Below are 25,508 nucleotides of genomic sequence, written 5' to 3'. Positions count from 1 at the left end.
GCACTCGTGCATAAACGTGATTTATTCGCTTTTCATATGGAGATAAAAAAAGAAACTGTAAGATAAAACCGTAGTGTTTCTGAGTTATTGCTTTATAAATCTGAATGTACAATATTTGCAGGTACAATGATATCAAACATTATTTACATGAACACAGGCACCTCAATGCAGAGTCACATACAGAGTCAAAATGTTTCATACAGAGTCGTATAGAGAGTCACATACAGAGTCAAAATGTTTCATACAGAGTCGTATAGAGAGTCACATACAGAGTCGAACAGAGCTTCATACAGAGTCGAATAGAGAGTCGAACAGAGCTTCATACAGAGTCGAATAGAGTCGAACAGAGCTTCATACAGAGTCGAATAGAGAGTCGAACAGAGCTTCATACAGAGTCGAATAGAGTCGAACAGAGCTTCATACAGAGACGAATAGAGAGTCACAAACAGAGTCGAATTAAGTCGCCTAGAGGGTCAAAGAGAGTAATGTAGAGTCAAATAAAGAGTCACGTACAGAGTAACATACAGACTCCAATAGAGAGTCTCATACAGAATAAAATTTTATTTGATTTTGAGGCATATTGAGTCGCATAGAGGGTCAAAGAGAGTTACATAGCGTCTAATAGAGAGTCACATACAGAGTCGTATTGAGTCGCATACAAGGCTTAGAATTCCCTCTGTAAGCATTCCTCAAGATCCATGTTGCATCTAAGGCTTTAAATCGATCACTTTTTTCTCTGAAATGTCTCCTAGAAATAACTGCTAGGTCTGGAGAGGTTTAGTCTTCAATGACAAATCCAATGATGGTGAAGATTAAAGGTAAGAACTGTACACATTAATGCTTTATTTCATATATGTGTGTGTGTGTGTGTGTGTGTGTGTGTGTGTGTGTGCAGTTCTGAAAACATAACCAGAATTTCCAACATTTTACATGTCACCAGTTTTTAGTTCAGATACTTTAAGAGCCGGGATCAGATTACAGCCGGACTTAATTCTTTTTATTTTTATTTTCATTTCCAGCTTTTCAAGAGCTTGGTCAAAGTGTGACGTACACACTCTGCTAGCCAGAATTTTACACTTCTTTACACTTTACAGAGGAAAAAACACTTCTTGTCAGAACAGGAGAAATAAACATTCCTAAAAGTTTTCTAATGATTTTCCTTTCCTCTCCTTTCCTCTCAATTTGTTCCTTACACCGGATCTACAGTATATAGTCGGTCCTCATCCTGTAAGGTCTCCTGTAGATGTGGCCGAGTTAAAATAAATGTTGTTGGCTAAACGTATTAGTGTTTCTGCTGAAGTTTAAAAACTAAATCTGCCTCCAGACGGCTAACGCGTCTCGGCCGATCCACTCCGTTTGTGATACAGGAACAAATTGTGTAAAATAATTTCTTTCTTTCCCTAAGCATGAAGATGAAATGTGCATGATAAAATGCATGTCATGATCCCACCATGGTGCTTTGGAGGTGTGCCCTTGAGAAAGGCTTCGTTCCAATCCTGCTCTCACTAATCGAGCCTTGAACGAGTGTCGCAACACTCCAGCCAGATGAGCGAGAAGGGATTTGGCACTCAACCGTACGAGTGGGCGGGTTTCCAGAAAAATCCTCCCTGCTATTAGCAGCCCTGCACCAGAATGCTGGAATTGGTTATTCATCTTCTACTTGGAAAGAGACAGAGAGAGAAACAGACAGTCAGCAAGAAACAGAGAGAGAGAGAGACAGAATGAGAGAGACACACAGAGAGCGAATAGTGATGATGAAAATATCTCAGGCACAATGTATTAGACTACGATTAAAACAGTGAGAGTCTCTTCCCTTTATGGCACATGGTACTGATGCTCTCTCGGTTAATTCTGATGCACTTCAGACTTCATCTCACTTCCTGTTTCCAGCCTCAGTCTGTAAGCAGAGGTGTGATCTGGCTGTGCTTCGTCAAAATGAGGTCACTAGTAAAAGACGGTAATAAAAGTGTGCTACTATAAAATCTATTACTTTTTTTTTTTTTTTTATAAGTAAAGACAACAGGCTTCAGGATGTAAATACTATCCCTTGTGCCGGTCTGCTTGTTTGTCCGGTGTCAGTCCCCGTGGGCTCTGTGGGATCTGGTCGAATCCCCAGCACCACCCTGCTGAAAATGATGTCCTATCTCATCCCCTTGTCTTTTTTATGGTGGTCCAGAAAGAGACAGCATCTTATACATAACTCTCTCAGCCAATCAGCTGCTTTGCTGCAGTCCTGAACATACAGCATTCCACTCAGCAGGAAAAAAAGGGGGTGCGGGGTCAGGGGTTAAGTGCTACATGTCACCCCGGCGTCCTCGACGTGACCGCAGTTGGTTTTGCCCCAGCCAGAGAACTTGCACTGGTCAAGGGTTTCCTCGGTCCCGATACACGCCAGGTCATCCATCCAGATCAGACCCGTACCTGCAGGCAGAGCAACACAGGACGTGTAAACAGGAAGTTACGAATAATGCCGTCTTCTGTCTTTCATTCAGAACTCACTCTATTTTCTCTTTGGTTAACGGCTATGTTACACACAATGCTGTTCGGCCGACAGCGAATCCATCGTCTCACATTCAACTCAATTTCAATTCAAGTTTATTTGTACAGCGCTTTTTACAATGGGCTTCGTCTCAAAGCAGCTTTACAGAACATAAACATAGAGCAGAAGTTAAACATAAGGAGAAATATAGAGAATTAATATAGTAAAAAATTCAAGATATACATAGTTCACAGTGTGTATGTATTTATCTATCTATCTATCTATCTATATCTATCTATCTATCTATCTATCTATCTATCTATCTATCTATCTATCTATCTATCTATCTATCCCCAATGAGCAAGTCTGAGGTGACTCAGGCAGCAGTGGCAAGGAAAAACTCCCTTAAATTGGTAAAGGAAGAAACCTTGAGAGGAACCGGACTTAAGGGGGAACCCATCCTCATATGGGTGACACTGGGGGTGTGATTGTAATATACAGTCAAACAAGTGTTGAATTGGTGTAAAGATCACATGGAGTTCAGATCTCCTCTTGGTATCATAGAGTCCAACTGGAGCTGGTAGATCTGTAGATGTCTCAGGATTCTCATAGAGTCAGCTTCATCTCAGTGGAGGTCCAAAATCTTCATCGCACGGAAGACGATCGGAGCTGGTACAATGTCTGGATGCCTCAGGATGGGTAGAAAGAGAGAAGCAGTGTAGAGGGATTAACATATCTGCTGTTCGTAAAAATGTGCAGGTCTGATGTACTGGTGCATGATATTATGGGATGTATTATGTGTACGCCTGACTAAAGAGATGAGTTTTTAATCTACATTTAAACTGGGAAAGTGTGTCTGAGCCCTGAACACTATCAGGAAGACTATTCCAAAGTTTGGGAGCTAAATAAGAAAATGCTCTACCACCTTTAGTAGACATAGATATTCTCGGAACTAGCAGAAGCCCTGAGTTTTGTGATCTCAGAGAGCGTGAAGGATTGTAACGTGTTAGAAGACTAGTTAGATACATGGGAGCTAAACCATTAAGAGCCTTGTACGTAAGTAGCAGCAGTTTGTAATCAGTTCTAAACAGATCACATCTGTGTAACGAGGGCAGTGCGGCGATTTAGTCCTCGAGTCTGTCGCTTCCTGCTTTACCTCTGACTGTAACACAGCAGACACCGAGACTCCTTACTAAAAAAACACCACACAGATGATTCCATGTGTTTTTACACCCGTATGAGCGAATGGGCGGTTACTATAGAAACGATAATCTATTAGAACGGGTGCACTGATAGAAACTGTCAACTTTTGTCAGAGCTGCTGCTATAGAAAATGGATCAATCATCAGCTTCTGCCCAATCCAAAAGGAGGACTGAGCGGTGATGGATGTGGTGGAGGCTGGACTGATCTCTGAAAGGAAAAAATGCTGAATTTCTGTCGGGAGTGTCGAAGAAATATTCTGAGTGATGAACCCTGGCGCACACACACACACACACACACACACACAGAGAGAGAGGTGGGAAACTCTACTCTCGTAACTCACTCAGTGTCTCTCTCTGAGTGAGTAACTCACTCACTCAGTCACCACTAATCCCACAGCCATACTTTATGCCTTGAAATGCACCAGTTAGGACACCAGTCAGGACAATTGTCAGTGGACCAGTCAGGACACCAGTCATCACCAGTTGTTAGGACACCAGTTAGGACAGCTGTCAGTGGACCAGTCAGGACACCAGTTAGGACAGCTGTCAGTGGACCATTCAGGACACCAGTTAGGACAGCTGTCAGTGAACCATTCAGGACACCAGTTAGGACAGCTGTCAGTGGATCATTCAGGGCACAATCAGGACGGCTGTCAGTGGACCAGTCAGGAGACTTACAGGAGCTGTCAGTTGAGCAGTCATTACATCTACACAACTCTACATCATCATATTATCTTGGGATTGTTAAGCGCGAGCTTTCATCATGCCGTGTTAGTGTAAAGTGAACAGAAATGAAAGGACACATTTCCACTCATCTACTCTGTGTCCGAGACTTACTATATACACCAACGTCACCAGGTGGGTGGGGTTCACTTTTACTTTGTACGTTACAACGCGATTAAGACTTATACACTGGCCGGTGTTGAACGATCATGTAAACGTTATCGTTGCTATAGTAACAGCTCGTTTACGTGGACTTGAAAAAAACATGTATTGTTTATATAGTAAAGATTCTTGTTTTTGCATTTGAGTTGTTGACAGAGAACTAACTTGGTCAATGTCCAACAGTGGACACACACACACACACACACACACACACACACACACACACACACACACACACACACACACACACACACACAATCCTTGTTTGTGTGTCCCTGACCAAAGAGGTGAAGAACTGAAATGGCAATTTTTCATTCCTCTTCATTTGGTTTTCATTAAAAACTGGAGCCTTTACATCTGCCTCCATCTCCTCCCTCCCTCCCTCCACCCCCCCCTTCCCACTATTGCTCTCTTGTCTTCTCTTAAACGAAATTCCTTAAATGAAATTCAGATCTGCTCCTTCAACCACCACAAGGAGCCCTAAATCACTTCCAATTTTCAAAATAAAACAATCATTTGGGCCGCGATCGTGCGCCGCGGAGCTGCAAGCATACTTCGAGTCGCCTACGAGAAATTCCGTAAAATACGGAGCATCGTCACGGATAGATCGTATATCAGTGTGTGAGACTGTGACTGTAATAAAGAGGAGCCAAAACTTTACGAGTCATGAGGCTCCCAAGGTTTCTTGAGTTAAGTGAGGTTTTAAAGCGAGGCGCATTTGACACACAGAGCAACAGTTTGCTCTCCAAACCTCCCCGAGGATTTTCACCCTGTGTTTGTGTAAAGACTCCGAGGTGAGATGTTAAAGCACTAAATCTGACACGCAGCTTCAAGGCTGCGTTCGAGTCGCACGTACTGTACGAGGCGACGCTGGGGTTTTTAATTCTTTTGCTTTTGTTCCACATCCAAATAGAGTAAAAGGTGCAGTGTGCAGGCGAGTCGAGCGCCTCTGAGATACTTCTGATCTCATAAGAGCTTACAGATGTTTGCATCTGTGTGGTAGGCCGAGACTGGGAGAGACAGAGATGAGCAGGGAGTCAAAAATCTGTCTTTAAAATAACAATAAATAAATAAATAAATAAATACATACATACTTCTGGTAGGTCACTTGTAGTGAGGCACAAGTGTGTGTGTGTGTGTGTCTGTGTATGTGTGTCTGTGTGTGTGTGTGTGTGTCTGTGTGTGTGTGTGTGTGTGTGTGTGTGTGTGTGTCTGTGTCTGTCTTTGTGTGTGTGTGTGTCTGTGTCTGTCTGTGTGTGTGTGTGTGTGTGTGTGTGTGTGTGTGATGTCTGACATGCCGAACTAATCCGTATTTGTAATGACGGTACACACACACACACACACACACACACATCTGCATATACACTCACTGTGGTCATTAGAAACACTACAGTCTCGATACACACATGATTGTAATAACTGAGAAATGAAAAATGACTGCAGTGTTTTTCTGAACTAAAAAAGAACAACGAGGCCTTTTTAGGGAAACGAATGGAGCAGCTCCTCAAATGTGAATAACAAATCCAGCCGTTTATAATGAACTCTCATCCTGACCTCATGCTTCAGAAATCTCAGTTCATTCAGATCCTCTAAACAACAGCGGAGCATGTGCTTGGTTCGGCTGGCTGCTGTTAGCAAACATCTCTGTAAATCGTATGAAGCAGCCGAGCTGTAACTCACCTGCGGTTTAGAAAACCACTATAATATTTTACAACCGGTTCGTTAATTGCGTGAGCGCTCACGTGTGTGTGTGTGTGTGTGTGTGTGTGAGCTTGTTTTGGTGACAGTGCTGAGGGGAAACACACACAAGTCTTTTCTTTTTAAATTTCTAGGTTTCTAAAGGTTCTGAATATGCAAATTAGCAGGGTCTCGGATTTGCATAATCCAACCTGATAAAGACTTTGTATTTTAGTTAAGGTAGGAAACACATGTGGTGCTCACGTGTAGACAGGTGTAGCTCTAATAATTATGTCATCGTTGCTATAGTAACAGTTCATTCATGGGAACTTTTATTTTCTGTATCTCAGAAGTTATTTCTCTCTCTCTCTCTCTCTCTCTCTCTCTCTCTCTCTCTCTCTCTGTATGTCGTTCTGTCTGTCTGTCTCTCTCTCTCTCTCTCTCTCTCTCTCCCTCTCTCTCTCCCTCTCTCTTCTATCTTTCTCTCTCTCTTTTCTTTCAATCTTTCTTCTGTCACTCTCTTTTCTCTCTCTGTCTTTTCTCTCTCTCTGTCTCCCTGTCTCTCTCTCTCTTCAATCTCTCTCCCTCTCTTTTCTTTCAATCTTTCTTCTCTCACACTCTGTCTGTCTGTCTCTCTCTCTCTCTCTCTCTCTCTCTCTCTCTCTCTCTCTCTCTCTCTCTCTCACACACACACAGTTCTAAAAAACAATCCCATCTGCAGTGGCAGATTAATATCCCAGCTTTGTGTGTGACCACTGAGTTTCCCAGAGTTTTCCTAATAAAGCCGTATTAATGGCAGTAGCTCGATGACCTGCTCTAAAGTACACTATAAAACCTCTGCGTAAACAAACCGGTGGCTCGACTGCAACGCCTGGCTGCTACGTCTTTGTATCCGATGCGGCTGTTAAAGCGAGTAGAAACTCTGTTGCCAGGAAAGTGTGTGACTTCACTGCCGGTGGTGTGTGAGCTAGGAGCAGCCGGCCAACACACACTTTTCCACAACACACACTCTGGATTTTAATGTTTGAGGAGGCCCTCGACACTGCAGAGTAAAAGCAGTGATTACACACGTAGATGTAATTTGGATGATAGACGTATAATGGATGTTGTTTGATTTATGGAGGGTTTAGACACACACACACACACGCACACACACAAACACAAAGGATATACATTAAAGCATCCCACTGATTTTTCTACTCACTTTGTCTACTTTTCTATCATTACAAGCATCTCACTGTGTATGTGTGTGTGTGTGTGTGTGTGTGTGTGTGTGTGTGTTTGCCTTACCTTGTCCGAATCGTCCGGTTTTGTGTACGTCTTTTGCTCCTCGGAAACCGAGCATCCTGCACACCACGTCTCCATCTTTCTTATCCCACACGTCATCACACACCGTCCCCCAGCGTCCCTCGTGATAAACCTCCACCCGGCCCTCGTGTGCCGCCGAGCCGTTCACCAACCGCACCAGAAAGTTCTCAACTGCAACAAACACACACACCGTGTTAAAGACAAGCTGACAGGCTATAAACACACACATTCTCACAAAGACTAATTTGTGATTCCGTACAACGAAACGAATCAGTAACCAGATGTGATATAGACGTGTGTATAAATGTATATTCAGTCCACCGAACTCTAGACACACACGAGTCTTCACACACGTGGCAAACAGGTGTTTCATGCACAGCTTGCACGAGGAAGCAATTTCTTTCAGCCTTCACTTTATTACTGTTATTATATATTTATGTCTCTGAAATTCACCGTTCGAACATTTCTGAAGTATTTCTCAGGCTCGGGTCCGGTTCAGATCACGCGTATGGATTTCTCCTTTATTCTGTTTTATCGATCTGTTGTTGGTGTCACGGTTTATATTGGAAACACGTTTGTGTTCATGGATGAAGGAAGCAAGGAAGCAGCTGTTGACTGGTTCAGAAGAGGCTTCGATGCCTTAAAATGTCATGGCTGATTAAAGCTCTGTGGTTGAGGTGGTAAATGTAACCACATGCAATACTCGGGTAAATATGAAATGTTCCAAATAAAAACTGATTAAATAAACAGATGAAAAATGAAGCAAAGATTTTTAGCAACGTTAACAGCTTTATCATTCATTCATTCATTTTCTACCGCTTATCCGAACGTCTCGGGTCACGGGGAGCCTGTGCCTATCTCGGGCGTCATCGGGCATCGAGGCAGGATACACCCTGGACGGAGTGCCAACCCATCACAGGGCACACACACACACTCTCATTCACTCACACACTCACACACTATGGACAATTTTCCAGAGATGCCAATCAACCTACCATGCATGTCTTTGGACCGGGGGAGGAAACCGGAGTACCCGGAGGAAACCCCCGAGGCACGGGGAGAACATGCAAACTCCACACACACAAGGCGGAGGCGGGAATTGAACCCCCAACCCTGGAGGTGTGAGGTGAACGTGCTAACCACTAAGCCATTATCGGTCTGATAATAAAATCACAGTATGACCCGATTGTAGAGAAATGAAGAGAAATACAGAGACGTAAAAACCAAACAAGGAAGAAAACCTTAGGGCCTTTTTACACCTGGTCACTTCCTGCGTTTTCTGTGATCAGATAGCTATCCGATGGTAAAAAGACCAGGTCTAAATGCCCTCCAAAATGTTTTGGAGACGGATATAAATCCGATGGTTCAAACCCCTTCAGGAGGTGGTCTGGGACGCGTTTCAGATGGAACTGGACAGGTATAAATGAATGTGGTTGCTTTGAAGTACCTAGAATATGAAGTATTTTCAGTTGTTTCACACTTTTTTGTTATGTACGTATATAATTCCACACGTGTTAATTCATAGTTTGAAAATAAGTCATGAAAATAAAGAAAACTCTTTGAATGAGAAGGTGTGTCCAAACTTTGGTCTGTACTGTAGGCCAGCGCTGAACTCCTTCTAAACAGAACTACGTCACTCGCAGGTGATCTTTCACCCAGGCATATCGTCGGGTCTTAAAACGCACTGCTGCCACCAGCAAAAATGCAACAAACGCTGTTTTTTGTAGCATAACCGTCGTAACGAGTTTTTCCGTCTTCTTTTTGATCGCGTTCTGAAAACCGCATACACCAAAGCATGTTCCGTTTCAATTACCCTGGAAATGAGGTCAAATATATTAGCATTTTGGGCGGGAGTAGGAAGATCGGATCGATATCCGATTCACCGAGACGCGTTTATGTGGCCTAATATAAATGGAACAGTTTTAACAAATCAGATAGCTATCGAATCAGAGACAACACACGAAGTGACCAAGTGTAAAAAGGCCCTTAGTCTAGACTTTGTGACCTGAAATAAACCAGCTTGATTGCCTGAAAGCATCAGATTCTTTTTTTTTTTTGTGTTTGAAAAAAACCCCAAAATACATTCAGAGAACTGTGTAATGTTTGTGTAAGAAATTATAGTTTGGAAGGAAAAGCTAGTCCAGCTGTGACACATCAGCCTTGATCTTTTCCTCAAGGTCCGGCAGTCAGCTTTAAGTCCATGAGCAGTCCATAGGATGAGATACGTTATCATTACTGTATCGTGGTATCTCGCAGGAATGTTAACGTCTCCCCGGAGATTAGCAAAAAAAAACATATAGTCCACAAATACGAGGTCATGTGGAAATGGATGCAGTCTCGGTAATCTCCGTGAAGCTTTATTTACACAAACAGGAGATTAATTAACGGAGGACATGGGACGGTCCAGCATGGCAGTCCGCATGCTGAGAGCTGGATGGACATCTCTTAAATGTGTAGCAGATGCTGTGCGATTGCTGGAAGCGGAACTTTCTCTGTTCTTCTGATTAAAGCAGCGTGTGACAGTCAGTAGATCTTTATAATTCAAACGTCTGCGATTTCACTGGAATGAAACGTGTGTTATTTTACAGTTAAATAATTATATTTAGATTTTACAGAATGCTTTCTTCCTTTCCACCCATTATGTTTGTTGTGACACTTAAAATAGAGCCCATGCTGCGCCGTTTTTGTTGGAAAATCAGGAAATAAACACTTTCAGAAAGCGTCGATGGGGAGCACGGTGGCTTAGTGGTTAGCACGTTCGCCTCACACCTCCAGGGTTGGGGGTTCGATTCCCACCTCCACCTTGTGTGTGTGGAGTTTGCATGTTCTCCCGTGCCTCGGGGGGTTTCCTCCGGGTACTCCGGTTTACTTCCACGGTCCAAAGACATGCACGGTAGGTTGATTGGCATCTCTGGAAAATTGTCCGTAGTGTGTGAGTGTGTGAGTGAATGAGAGTGTGTGTGTGTCCTGTGATGGGTTGGCACTCCGTCCAGGGTGTATCCTGCCTCTATGCCCGATGACACCTGAGATAGGCACAGGCTCCCCGTGACCTGAGAAGTTCGGATAAGCGGTAGAAAATGAATGAGAGGGAGTGAGAAAGCATCGAGCAGCTCGGTGCTTGATACTGTAATTAAGATAAAAAGCCATATAAGCGTCTGTGAGTATCCACAACGTGCTTATAGCATGAGTCGTGGGATCTTATCTCAAATCATCTCAAATATTTAGAAAGGTGGATCTTGGAATGCTGGTCGATTTGGCTGAACCTACGTCCTGAATGCAAGCTAAAGCACACATGCACAAACACTCAGAATATGCTATTAGCAGAGAAGCTGTCTCCTGCTGTGAAGCACATGGCCTGTAATATTAACCAGTCATTTGATACACCAAACCCTCTGCAGGGGAAAAACACATAGGAAATGAAAACTGTAGCTTAATCCATGATGATGCACCATATTGAAGAGGAAACCTATCCTACTTCAATGCTAAATGGGTAGAAACCTTTTTAAAGCTTTCTCAGTTATTAGAGCGCTGACAAAGTACAACTGTAATCAATTATCTCTCGGTTTCCTGCAGAACCAGCTCCAGATATGGTCTCAAACTGGCTCCATCTGACTATCTGCCATAAGCATGACCCTTGTCCCCTTCTTGACCCTCCTTCTCTTGTCTGTCCTGCAGTTCAAGCCCTATCTAGAGGGGTGCTTATATCAGGTAACATGAAGACAATCTACATCTGTTCCATGCTGACTTTCTCCATTGGTGTCCCAAAAGGCTTCGGGCTACAGGGTCTCCCAACTCTCTATAACCACTCTCAAGGTCAAACCTTTCCACTCAATCGTAGCTATGTCTTGTTTGTGAATTCATTGACTGCTGCTTCTGAAATTGTGCCATCTGTGGACCCCCTTTGGCGGGGAAGCAAGTGGTATAGTGTCGATGCCCCACAGATCCATGCTTCCTGATTTGACTATGAGCTTTGATCCTGAGTTATTGTCTCTCCAGAGCTTTGGATGTTTTCCTCCAGTTTTCCAGTTGCCTCTATGCGGTACAGTAAATGCAGTATACACTTTGCCACTGCTTCGTTAGGTTTTGGTCCACTTATCACTGAGTGGGCCTTGTATCTACTTTTGTTGGTGGTTTCATCTAGTTTCTTCTGACATACAGCAGGCTTGAGCTTGATCTGTAGATTTGTCTGGCCTGGAATCCAGCTGGCTTGATATCTGAGTCAAGGACGATGTTTGATTGCTTTTGGCATGCCAGTGTGCTCTGCTTCGTGTTATCGTCTTTAGGTTCCACATACACAGTCGTCTTGTTTTTATTTATACTGTAGTAGGGGATATTGTTTTGCTCGGAACCTTTGGCTTTCTGTTCACACCAACTGCTGCCAGTGTTCTTCACGCCTCAGTCCAGTCCAGGGTTCTGGTGGCATTACTGACTGTTCTTATTGTTAAGCACAAAAAGCACCGTGACCAACAAGACCATGCTATATGATCACAACCCCTAAAGGGCTTGTTTCTGTTGTATTATGAAGTGATTTGTTGCCAAATGCACAAAAAACGTCGAAAAAAACAACGTGCTGCAATGATCATCATGGCAACTCGGTAATTACTTGATTAATGGCAGGAAATCGGCCGCTGTGTATCTAAAACAAGCTTTTCTTGCCTAGATTCCATTACAGCATCTCTGTTTATCCAGATCAGACAACATCTCCATGGATAACAAGGCATCAATTCTCTCTCTGTTGCTAAGATTTTACAGAGACAAGCTTAAACTCATCTCAGTTTAAGGCATGTTCATGTTCAATTATCATGTGATCAGTGCCAAAACAACCACAAAACATTAGCATAATTGCTAATACTATCCATCCGGCTAATGTGAAACAACTGGCCATGTACTATAGCAGTTCATCAAAGCTGTGGAGCTGTTTACTCTGAGTCTCTTTACAGACAGTGAGTCTGCAGGCTCGGGGTTGATTTGGCTTTATCAGACTACTTAATGCACTCGAGTGAAGAGGAATATAACAATAATACCGAGAAGAATGACTTTCTCTTACAAAGAGGAAGTGGAGGAGTTTTTTTCCTTTCAGTACTAAAGAATCATTAAAATATCTTTTGTGGGTGAAATCAAACATCCTTCATAACTTATCTTTTATCTGATGTCACCCATCTCTATTAATTGCTTAAGAGCTTCATTCTTTTTCTTGTTGTCTTCTGCTCTCAGTAAAATAACAGGAACCAGCTGACAGGAAGTGCTTTATGGACTCCTGGAGTCACTGTGTTACATTTTCACACGCCGGAGTAATAACATACCTATTTGCTAAATCTTACCTTTATTACAGGTTTTTTTTTCAGGACATATGAAACTAGGCTCTGCCCACAGCTGGACACTAGGAAGGTTCACTGGAACTCAAGAACCTGAGGCACGTTCTTACCTGATGAACCAGAACTGATAATTCCTGGATTGTACTTCCTACTCCACTACTGTAAACCAGGAACCCTTTTCAAATCTCAAAACCTTTACTGGACCTGAGGAACTTGAGGCATGGTTTGAATCCCTTCAGGGGTCACCACAGCGAATCATCTCTCTCCACCTATCCCTATCTTCTGCATCCTCAACACTTGCACCCACTAGCTTCATATCCTCATTAATTACATCCATATACCTCCTCTTTGGCCTTCCTCTTTGCCTCCTGCCTGGCAGCTCCATGTCCAACATTCTCCTACTGATATACTCACTCTCCCTGCTCTGAACATGTCCAAACCATCTTAATCTGGCCTCCCTAACTTTGTCCCCCAAACGTCCAACATGAGCTGCCACTCTGATGTACTGGTTCCTAATCCTGTCCAATCTTGTCACTTCCAAAGAGAACCTCAACATCTTCAGCATGCAAACCCATACAGCTTGGCCGGTCTCACCACTGTCCTGTACACCTTCCCCTTGATTCTCGCTGATATTTTCCTATCACGCAGAACTCCTGATAATGTTTTATTTTCTTTTTCTGAGGTACTTTTTCTGAGGAACTTGTAAGCTTCTTTTCCACCGGAAAGAACCGGGTGCTGGTTCAGAGCTAGCGCTGGTGCTGGTTCAAAGTTGGTTCCACTGGCGAACCTTCTAAGAACCGGTTTGCCTTTCCACCGGCTAGAGAGCATCACAGCGTCGAGTGTGATGTCACTGTATATGTGTCGCGTGTCACAGCAACGTTAGCGCAGCAGCGGCAAACACAAACACAACAACAATGGTGGATGTTACTGTACTGTTAATGCTCATGGCTTTGTGAACCTACATTGGCATCCAAAAGCGGCGAATAAAACGTGTACGTGCAGCTCCGTGTAATCTGTATAAACGGAGGTTGTAATCGATAAAGTACATAACATTATTTTATCGTTAACACAGAAAAATATTTAGCCTTAGCATGTAGCTACCTACTATCATGTGTGCTGATAATGTATCATATCGCGGTAAAGTAAAAGTGTATTAAACATTAGTATACTTAAGGTACATTATCAAATGCGCTAACAGTAGCCCCGCCCACGGGCCCTGACACAAGTGGTTCTTAAGTCTAGACCAGCAACGTTTTGGTGCTACTTAAGAACCACTTTTCCTGGTTTGGAGCCGGTGCTTTGGCGGTCGAAACAGAAAGATTCTAAATTCTTGGTTCTCCGGCTCCGAACCAGCACTCGAACTGCCTCGGTGTAAAAGGGGCAGTAGAGTTCATGTTTTTTATATCATAGACACCATTAACCTCTTTGGAGGTCTACTGGGTAACTACTGTGTATACTGGTATATGTTTACTGTTCAGCGTTGCAAGGGCGTACTGTTTACAATCGTGTAAAACGGTTTAGAAGAAGTAAAACGGCCGCTGATGGAGAAAGCAGAGCCTGCAAATCTGACGTGGGATGCGAGAGAGATTCCATCAACCTCCTTTGAAACAAGTGGCATTTTCTGTCCATTTTATATTTTACCTCAAATAACCCAATATCCTCAAATGATTTTACCCTCTCAAATCACTCACCCACACCATTATACACACACATTTGATTTGTATAGCCTGTGAACACCCCCACCACCACCACCACCACTGCTATACACACTTTTCAATATCCTTTGTATTGTTGTTGTTTGGTTTTTAAACTCACATTTCCATGTGGGAGATGGTTTATTTCCCGGCTCGTACTTCCTCACCCTCATTCTGTTCGAGATTCTACTCACAGACTTATCGTAAACACATCACCGTCTCACACACATTTGCTTACACGCAGCTCACTTGCACTCCTAAACTTCTGAAACCAATTCAAGAGCAACAATAAATAAACAGACAAACCACACTGTCTGATCTGCTAGGAGATGTCTTCACAGAAGGAAGTCAGTTAATCTGTTTCACCTGCTGCACTCCAATGATGTGATGAAGAACATTTGAAGTAAGTACTGTATGTATATATTGGATAGGTTTGTTTTTTTCCATGGTGAATATTTTAGGATCAGATTTGAACAGGTTAGCTAGATAAAGCCTTAACGTCCTTCTTCCAAACTCAAACATGGGGAGGAACGACCCAGAGAAGCCATGTCTGCTTTTCATTTTTCGGGTTGTAGTTCCAGAAAATGGTTTAGTTTTTGCTTCAAAACAGGAAATATGGATCATATTCCATGTGTTTTCCCATCAGAGACCAGCTGATTTTAACACCTGGGTACTTCCTGTTTGGTCTTCATCATTTGTATGTTGTATCCCAGGAAGTCATGGCCTAATGGTTAGAGAGTTTAGTTTGACTCCTAACCTTAAGGTTGTGGGTTCGAGTCTTGGGCCGGCAATACCACGACTGAGGTGTCTTTTGCCCCTTTTCCACCGAGGCAGTTCGAGTGCTGGTTCGGAGCCAGAGCCTAATTTAGAACCAGTTCTTTCTGTTTCGACCGCCAAAGCACCGGCTCCGAACCAGGAAAAGTGGTTCTTAAGCAGCACCAAATGCTGGTCTAGACTTAAGAACCGCTTGGGGCGGGAGCTGTGGGCATGGCTACTGTTAGTGCATTTGATAATGTACCTTAAGTATACCAATGTTTAATACACTTTTACTTTACCGCGATATGATACATTATCATCACACATGATAGTAGGTAGCTACATGCTAAGGCTACATTTTTTTCTGTGTTAATGAAAATAACGTTATGTACTTTATCGATTACAATCTCCGTTTATACAGATTACATGGAGCTGCACGTACACGTTTTATTCGCCGCTTTTGGATGCCAATGTAGTTTCGCAAATCCATGAGCATTAACAGTAAAGCAGCATCCGCCATTGTTGTTGTGTTTGTGTTTGTCGCTGCTGCGCTAAAGTTGCTGGGACACGTGACACGTATACAGTGACGTCACACTCTGCGCTATGATGGCTCTCTAGCCGATGGAAAGGCAAACCGGTTCTTAGAAGGTTCGCCAGTGGAACCAACTTTGAACTAGCGCCAGCTCTGAACCAGCACTCGGTTCTTTCCGGTGGAAAAGGGGCATTTGTGCAAGACACTGAACCCCCCCCAACTGCTCCCTGGGCACTGCAGCATAAATGGCTGCCCACTGCTCCGGGTGTGTGTTCACGGTGTGTGTGTGTTTACTGCTGTGTGTGTGCACTTTGGATGAGTTAAATGCAGAGAACGAATTCTGAGTATGGATCACCGTACTTAGCCATACGTCACGTCACCTCACTCAAGTAATAGGAATTATCTGGCAACCTCAGAGGGAGAAGTTTCCATACAATTTTTGTTAACCAGAAAAATTTGATTTGAGTAACTAATTTCTGATGACGAGGCCACCAAGTACCTTTTGCATGATGATATCAAGCTGCACCAAAGAAAAACAATGATTCTGGTTATCCAAAATGGCCGGTTACCTCACAGCATTTTATTATGTTCTGAGATCACAGATTAGGAACTAGAAGTGGTCTGTTGTGGTATTGTGTTAGCAGCCATAGCTTCGTAGCTTCAGGGCAAAAGTACAGATGAAAAAAAAACAAGCCATAATAAATCCCACAGTCCTGCTGAAGTGAGCAGTGTGTGCTGGCTGAAGGGCCAATGTGGCTTTGTGAATGAAAGACTAGCAAGTAGAATGTAAAGTATGCGTTTGATCCCTGAGCTGCTCTCAAACATGTTTTGCAGAGGAACTGCGGCAGCTGGTCATAGAGACACATTAGGTCACTTCGCTGAAAACATCTATTTACTTCTCAGACCCAACAGTACCACCATCTACACCACCCTCAGAGTTACAGCTCCAACAAGGTTCCACTGCAGGAATCAGGAACCGTTTTCACAACTCGAAGGAACCAAGGCTGGTTTTCATTTTTAGCTTTTAATATTTCAAATTAATTCCAGAAAACCGTTTTGTTACTGCTTCAGCACAGGAATTCAGGAATCTTTCCAGAAGTTAAGAGCTTAAGCCTGTTTCCACCGGAGCATCCAGGATGGAAAAACCTTTAGTTCCTGCTGGAGTTCAGAAGCTCTAGGCATGTTTCCACTAGGGGAACCAGGAAGGATTAAAATTGTTGTTTGTAATTCCTGAAACCATTTTAGTTCTTTTAGCTCCAATCGGTAATTTGTTCCAGAACTCAAGAACCTGAGGCTTGTTCAGGAACCTGAGGCTTGTTTCCATCAGAAGAACCAGGACTAACTATAATTTTGGAGTTCTACAAGACATTTTGGTTCTTGCTACACTTGAGCATAAACTTTATCCACAACTCAGGAATTTGAGGTGTGTTTCTGTCACAGGAACCAGGCCTGATTTGAGCTTCTAGAAAAATCACAAAAAATCAGGAACCTGATATTGATTTTTAGTTTATAGCTCAGGAAAATGTTTTAGTCCAAAATCTACGGTAGGAACTCGTTCACTTCTTCTGCGGAGCAGGAACTTTTAGAGTAGAATATTGTGCATCAGGTAAAACCAACACACTCTGCTACACGTGGTTTATTACCTGCTACTTCAACTTCAACTTCAACTTTATTCATTTACTGTATATAGCACATTTTAGTGCCCAAAGTGTTAGGGTTAGGGTTAACCCTAACCCTAACTCTAACCCACAATATTACAAATCACATAAAGCAATATATATCAGACCGATTAATACAAAGAAAATTAAAACTATCTCTAAACAAGATCTATTCTCAACAAACGCTAGATTAAAAAGATAAGTTTTTAACTGAGACTTAAAACCTTCTAAAGTTGAGGCCTGCCGATTGTGCAAAGGGAGGCTGTTCCACAGTTTTGGGGCGACGACCATGAAAGCTCTATCACCCCTAGAATTTTTTGAGGAACGGGGAACTGCCAGTAGAAGTTTATCTCCTGATCTAAGAGCCCTGACTGGAGTATGGTCCTTTACAAGGTTAGTGATATAACCTGGAGCGATGTTGTGAAATGCTTTAAAAACCATCAATAAAATTTTGAAATCGATTCTATATTGGACTGGAAGCCAGTGAAGAGTACAGTAGATAATACTGGAGTTATGTGTTCTCTAATTTTTGTGCCAGTTAAAATCCTAGCTGCCGCATTCTGCACTAATAGCAGACAAGACTGATTGTGTTTGCTTATCCCAACATACAGAGAGTTGCAATAGTCCAGTCTTGAGGTGATAAAAGCCTGCACTAAGACCCGTAGGTCTTTAGTATTAAGGATAGGCTTCAGCCTGGAGATCAGTTTAAGTTGATAAATACTACTCTTTACTACTGACTTAATCTGGTTGTCAAAGCTGAGGGAATGTTATCACTAGCATTTGATTTACATCAAGGACACAACAAAGTAACTAACAAAGCAAGACAGAAATCTCTGCCTTCCCCATGTTTATTGTCTTATTTTATAGTCTGTGTGTTTGCAGGTCGTGGAGATGCAGCACAGGAACATACAGTACTTGCTTGGATTTGTCTTGCTCCTACCTGTCTTGTCCCATTGGTCCCCTCGGTCCCCCTTCTCTCCTTTGAGTCCCCGTTCTCCCCTTTGGCCTGGAAGAGACAAAACAATTGTATTTGTTTCACCGGATGATGTGAAAGTTTTCAGCTTTATCACCATGTTCTCAAACTCGCACATCAGTTCTATCAGAAAACTAATTGCTACTGTACAATAACAAAGTACCTGATGTTATGGAGAGCTGTAAATGTGCTCTTACTCAGTACTCTCGCTCTTACTTATTTTAAAACCATTTTACAGAAACATGGCTGCCTTTTATTTAGAATTTGGTTGAGATTCATATTTACATTTACAGCATTTAGCAGACGCCCTTATCCAGAGCGACTTACATTTTTATCTCTTTTTTTTTTTTTTTATACAATTGAGGGTTAAGGGCCTTGCTCAGGCGCCCAGCAGTGGCAGCTTGGTGGATGTAGCCCAACACCTTAACCACTAGGCTACCACATCCCCCCTACATATGGTTCAGCAGAACCTGTCTTCCTCTCAGACAGGTTCCTCTGAGGAACCTCTGCAACAGAAACCCTTTGCTCAATTGTTCTTCATGGTTCCTGAAGAGGAATATTCCAAAAAAATCCTAGACATTTTTCCTGCACCAAACTTCTCTTGGCTACGTTCCTCCAAAGTAAGACTGCTGTCAGCATGTTCCACATTTAATCCTTCTGAGATTTTTGGACACAGCAGAGCTTCCAGAATGTAAATTCACATGCTGATGTCAAGTGTTTTTTTTTTGTTTTTTTTTACCTTCTGACTAATCTGATTGGAAGTTGACGGCCAAGCAAGAAAACAACCATGAAGGTCAAAGTGTTTGTGGAAAAATGCCTACAAGTCTGTGAGCCAATATGAGGACATTTGTAACACGATAATAGAAATTCTTTTTCGGTGGTTGTTATGAAAGTGGTATTGAATTCCAACGAGACGTGATTTGATGCCAAATGAGGACGATTTAAGGGACGAAAAGGTGAGTTATGGCTAGAGATGATGAAATGTTCCACATGTAACCAGTCACATTTAAGCACTTTTTTTGAAAATATAAAATACGAATATAAGATTTGATTTGCTATTTAAGATTCTAATACATGAAAGATTCTGCTTTCTGGATCAAAATGGCGGATGGCGATTAAGTGTAGCCAGTCTGTCTGTTTCTGTGAAGCGGTGACTCCAGGCCCAGCGTGGCTCCGTCTTTCTGTGTGTGTTGGAGTTGGCTTTCCTTTATCGCAGCTTTATCAGAGCGACAGGTTAACACACTCGCTTTAGGGAAAACGGAGCGCATCATGCTACGGTTACAGAGAGATAAAAGCACCTTTAAGTAGCTAACGCACTTAAACAAGCTTACCGACAGACATTAATGTGCTTGAAGTAACATTAATCTAATAAAAGTTCCTCGTGAAGTAAAAAAAAAAAAGGTAATCCTCCCTTCTGCACCGATTTGTTTTTACTCTCGTTAGCATTCAGAAGCCACGCTTCATCTTGTTTTCAGTTACACCAAAAAAAGCTAAAATAAAAAAGAAGCTAGGCTGTTAATGTCGTTAGCAAAGGTAGTGTTTATTAGCACTATTCATAGAGTTGCTGTGACCAATCAGTGCTTGTAGTTTTGTAGCATCGGTAGCTAATTACGCTAGCTAGCTACAAACATTTGATCATTTATCCTGACAGAACCTCAAATATAGTCTGTTATTAACGGTGCTTGCAAAGCAACATTCTTACTATCCTGCATATTCTTCCTGACAAAACTTTGTGCATAACTTGTCCCGCAGCTTTTGTCCTAGAACCATGAATGACATGTCAAATCGACCGGCTTGTTGAGGAGAGGTGTGCTATGACTTTTCTAAGTGATCCGAGTACCGGTACTTCCAGTATCGGGGCTCAAAGTGGCCTTTTTTCCCCCATAAACTCCCATTATAGAGTTTGGAGGTTTATAACTCGCCAAGCTTTTGAACTATCTACACCAAACTCAGCCAGCTCCTTTAGGGCGATACTCTGAACAAATGTTTAAATTGGTGTACTGAATGGCCTTTCGGTTGTGCCGCAATATGCAAAATCAAAATTTAGCACAACATGGACATGTGACATATCAAAACACTCAGCACAATGAGGGGAACTTGCCACATGCAAGCACCATTCACATTTTCTACAGGAAATGTACGTTCTAGTTCAGGTTAACGCTGAGGTTCTGTCCTCACAGCTCCACGTCGGTTTGAGTAGGTGGTTTGGTGGGAACACGTTATTTTGAGACTAACACAGATGTTAGTAAGACAGCCATAAGAGTCGGGCAGCGCTCATGCAGCGTTCCGATCTACCCGAGGATTATAAGACCTTCCCGCCGACAAAGTAAGAGGCATCAAAAGCGGGTTTCGGCACCAGGATACGAAGAATCGAAGACTTTCTTTCTTACACAAATGGACTTAAATACACTCATACATGTCTATTTCCATCTTTCTCCAACGGTGTGTAGTGAGACTCCAGTGTGGAGTTTTTTCACCCAGAAGCAGTCAGTGATATTGTAGGGATTTGTTTCATACCTGAAATTTTAACACATTAAGCTTTTATTTTAAAATCAGAACTGTCTAGTGTATGAATCGAGTAGCTTGCTTGTTTTGCATCTTTTACAGCATGTTTTGAGGATGAAAATAATCCACGGGATGTTATCCGATCACCTGGTGGTATGACTGTAGCTTCGTGTGATTTATCCTGCTGTGTACTTCTAACAGCTCAGGTTTTAGTTCCCTGGAAAACCCCTTCGTGTGGGACCCTGAATTAGAGCCATTCTGTTGAACACGGTTCGGTTAAGGCTTTTAATTTAATCGCTGCTCCTCTTTAAATCCACCACACAGCTGTGTACAAAACAGGCTGCAGTCTTTAAAGAGAAGCAACAGGTCAAATCCCTTTAAGAAGCTGCAGAGTTATTCATTTGAAGACCACGAGACCCATGAGGAAGAGGATCTGAGCTGCTGGTGAGATTTGACCAGTTGCAGCTACAGTTAAAGTGGGACGTCGCATCAGATACCAGAGGAAGTGTGTTTGTGTGAGAGACCATGTTTGTGTAGGAGAGGGTGTGTGTATTAGGGTGTGTGTGTGTGTGTGTGTATGAAGGTGTGTGTGTGTGTGTGTGTGTGTATGAAGGTGTGTGTGAGTGTGTTGCCTTTTACCTTTGGGTCCAATTGGTCCAGTGTCTCCTTTTTCCCCATTTTGGCCATCTGGACCTGTGCTCCCAGTAAGTCCTTGTTGACCCTGGATGCCTTTTTCTCCTGGTATACCTGGTATATACACACACACACACACACACACACACACACACACACACACATACACACGTGCGCAGTTTACTTTCCACAGTTCAGCTGCAAGAGAATGGGGCCGTATATATATATACTTATCAGATGTAGGATTGCAGTGTGTGTGTGTGTGTGTGTGTGTGTGCTGCATGAGAATTTTGGTCCTGAGCAATGATCTATAAGCTAATAACTTTAGACTTAATCCACTGCCTTCTCAATTAAATGCAGAAACAGAAGCTGCTCACACAGGAGGGAGTCTCAGATCTGAGAGGAAAATATGTAAAGACTGGAGAAGCTCCATCTCACACACTTCAGTGAGAAATGAAGAACTGCTTTGTGTGTGTGTGTGTGTGTGTGTGTGTGTGTGTGTGTGTGTGTGTGTGTGTGTGTGTGTGTGTGTGTTGGCATTATACCTCTAAAGCCTGTCAGGCCAGGGATTCCAGCAGGCCCTAAAGGACCCACATCTCCTTTATCACCTTTTGGTCCTGGAGGACCTGAAAAATTGAGAAGAAAAAACGTTTATTAAAAAAACCTAGAAGTAAATAATTTTTTTTCCTTTACTGAATTATTTTTAAATAATAAAAATAATATTCCATGAGAATGATAATGGTGAGTGAATAAATGAATTTATGAATAAAAAGACTATATTTAAAACTGGTGGGACTGATGGATGGACAGATGGGTAGATGGATATAGAGAATAGATTGACAGCGTGGCTTCAAATTTAGACATATACATATCATAACATATATCCATGGGGGGGGGGGGGGGGACGGTGGCTTAGTGGTTAGCACGTTTGCCTCACACCTCCAGGGTTGGGGGTTCGATTCCCGCCTCCGCCTTGTGTGTGTGTAGTTTGCATGTTCTCCCCGTGCCTCGGGGGTTTCCTCCAGGTACTCCGGTTTCCTCCCCCGGTCCAAAGACATGCATGGTAGGTTGATTGGCATCTCTGGAAAATTGTCCGTAGTGTGTGAGTGAATGAGAGTGTGTGTGTGTGTGCCCTGTGATGGGTTGGCACTCCGTCCAGGGTGTATCCTGCCTTGATGCCCGATGACGCCTGAGATAGGCACAGGCTCCCCGTGACACGAGAAGTTCGGAAAAGCGGTAGGGAATGAATGAATGAAAATATCCCTGAGAGATGCATGAATGAATGGAAGGAACATGTTGGTGTATCCACAATATGGATAGACAGAACTAATGGTAGATTTACAAACATTAGGTGTAACTATGAAAGGACAAAACTGTATGTGGCTAAAGAAGAATTACGTGGAATAAAAGCAATAAACCACAGGACATGATAATTTTGGAAAACAGTCAACATTGTGGCTTTAACCTCAGGCCACGATGTACTGTTGTAGATCTTTTTATTGCTCTGACGGCATGTCCACCCTGAAGTGTTTTATTCCTTTCTTCTAAACCTCAGTGTAACCCAAGTCTCCCAGAGCTCATCAAACTTTGTCTTGACTAACAACGTCAGGCCACACAGATATGATTTGAGATGCTGGATGATGCAGAGCAGAGCTCTCCTACACACTTCTTAGCACTCCTGTGGTCCCGTTATCATGGCTGGCCAATGTTTTTGTTACGTTTGGCTCTTTCTGCAGAGCCGCGCTGGCATGGATGAACATGTTAACTCAATCACTCCGGCACATGAGAGAGAGAGAGAGAATGAAAGAGGGGAGGAAAGATTCCTGATCCCTTGCGATGTTTCTTGTCTAGATCTCCTGCTCTCTGGATTTATCCTGCAGCCATGAAGAGTTTATGTCCCAGGTCTGGTTTATATGAAACTAGCGTGATGAAGGATCTTTCAGCAGAGTGAGAGAGTTCTGTCAGGACCGAAGGTTCTACAGAGGTTTGTGTTCTCGCGCTCTGGTCTGATGAGTCAATCTATTACAGAGATGCCAAATGTTCTCCACAGTCAAGTGCTGTCAGGAGCGTGTTAGCGGAAGATCTGTTTTGCTTTTGATTTGTGAGCCATCCTGTGGTTTCCTTAATGACTGGGTGTGGGCTTTGGTTAGTGATCCATCAGTAAAATAGTGGACGCTTGGAGTTCAGAACGTTCCCACGTACAGGCACGAGCTGGTACAGAGACGTCTGGACTCATAGATTTTATGACAGTATAACATCTGGAAGTGCAACAAGCCTACATGTTTCAGCCTCGTTGCCTTTATAACCACTTGGAATCTGAGATTATCGATCTTCTCTAATATCTTGGAAGGTCTTTTGGATTGTCACTCCCTTTTCTCCACCCAAAAACCATTGGGGTGCAAACTTTTGCACTTTACTTTACCCCTGTCTATTTTTTTAGTTATTAGATCAGTGAGGTTATAAGCATCATTGGAATAGTCACATATTTATTTTTTTCTTACCTTCGATGACCGTGATGTTCTTCAGTGCTATGGAGTGCTCCCAGTCTTTGAGCCTCAGGTCCTCCGTAATGACATTGAGAATCTCAAGCTCGTTCCTCATCTGCTCCTCCAGATGGATCTGCATGATCCTGGCATTCCTGGTGTCATGGGTCACGTTGCCCAGCTGCAAATGAAGCAGCTCCATCTGTAGCTGCTGGGTGCCAATGTGGCTGCTGAGCGAGTGGTTGATGGAGCTCACGGTCCAGTCCACGTCGTCCAGCTTCTGCCGAAGGATGTCCACTCGGCCCACTGCCTCACGCAGCGCAGAATCCTGACTGTGGATGGAGGCGGAGGCTCGGGCCAGAGCTGCTCTGATTGCACTGCTGTTTCTCTGGCTACTTCCCACCTGCTCCTCCATCTGGGCCATAGATCCCGTGGCATGTTCGCTAAATGCCTGCAGGTCCCGGATGTCCCTCTCCAAACCCTGCACCAGGTGTCCTGTGAGAAACACGAGAGCGTTTTTCATCCCAGAACAGCAAGGATTAAAGAACAAATACAAAATATCTCCTTCCATAACATCACGCTGAGGTAGGTTGCCTTCACATTTGGTCAGTTTCCTAGTTTTATTATTAATTTCATGATTAATTAAGGATTAGTTACTAATTATGCACCTCGCCTTTAATCCACACAATGAGTTATACTCTGTAACTCTTATTCTTAAGCATGGTGATGAGCTGATGATTGACATGGTCATTCTGTGGAGTTTTCGGGGCTGTACCTAGCTGCCTCAGCTCTTCGCTGTGGTTATGGAACAGGCGTTCCAACTTCCAGATGTTCTCCAGGAGGTCACTTTGGGAAGGCAGCTGGCCGAGAGATTCCTGCAGCGCATCGGAGCGATCTCCCAAACGTGTCACGTTCTCCAGCAGAGCCTCCTGCTTCTCGGATGATGACTGAGACCTGGAAACTGAGAAGGTTGTGAAAACACACACACACACACACACACACACACACACACACACACACACACACACACACACACATTGATCTGTGTTTTTCAGAGAAATCATGCTTAAGAGCAAGCAGGTGAGTTGGAATAATAAAAACACATCCAGTTTCCAAACAAACTAATTTGTTGTAAATGTTCAGTATAAAGTAACCGAGCTTTGGCTTTGAGCCTGGGTTTAGTCCGGTGTGGGCGTGGTTTAATAAAGTACACCAGGAAAAGGCTTAGATCAACAGATCTGAGAGATATCAAGCTTTTAGTAACCTCAATAAACTTTATTACCGAAACAAGATGCAGGAACCAGGAAGGGACCTCAAATTAAGCAATTAGTTATTTATACATTTATTTATTTATTTAGTTCATTCATTCATCTTCTACCGCTTATCCGAACTTCTCGGGTCACGGGA

The 25,508-nt window shown here is 43.0% G+C and overlaps 1 protein-coding gene across 2 annotated transcripts in view; it reads right to left on the bottom strand.

Moving 5' to 3' along the window:
- Positions 1-7: 7 nt before the first annotated feature.
- scara5 (scavenger receptor class A, member 5 (putative)) overlaps positions 8-25,508 on the bottom strand; it is a 55,619-nt gene continuing 30,118 nt past the window's right edge. Inside the window, exons 4-10 of one of the 2 annotated variants that reach the window (XM_047819043.1) lie at positions 24,877-25,062; positions 24,120-24,596; positions 22,164-22,244; positions 21,625-21,732; positions 18,448-18,513; positions 7,535-7,723; positions 8-2,421 (exon numbers count right to left, since the gene is read on the bottom strand). In XM_047819043.1, the coding sequence (XP_047674999.1) occupies positions 2,288-2,421; positions 7,535-7,723; positions 18,448-18,513; positions 21,625-21,732; positions 22,164-22,244; positions 24,120-24,596; positions 24,877-25,062 (1,241 nt within the window). In that variant the 3' untranslated portion in view covers positions 8-2,287. Of the gene's footprint in view, positions 2,422-6,902; positions 7,287-7,534; positions 7,724-18,447; positions 18,514-21,624; positions 21,733-22,163; positions 22,245-24,119; positions 24,597-24,876; positions 25,063-25,508 lie in introns of those variants that run through there. The other variant, XM_047819042.1, reaches the window with a different exon arrangement.

Source organism: Tachysurus fulvidraco, chromosome 9, assembly GCF_022655615.1.
Source record: "Tachysurus fulvidraco isolate hzauxx_2018 chromosome 9, HZAU_PFXX_2.0, whole genome shotgun sequence".
Lineage (NCBI taxonomy): Eukaryota > Metazoa > Chordata > Actinopteri > Siluriformes > Bagridae > Tachysurus > Tachysurus fulvidraco.
The sequence above is the reverse complement of the archived record's forward strand: the minus strand, read 5'-3'. Positions and strand labels throughout refer to the sequence as shown.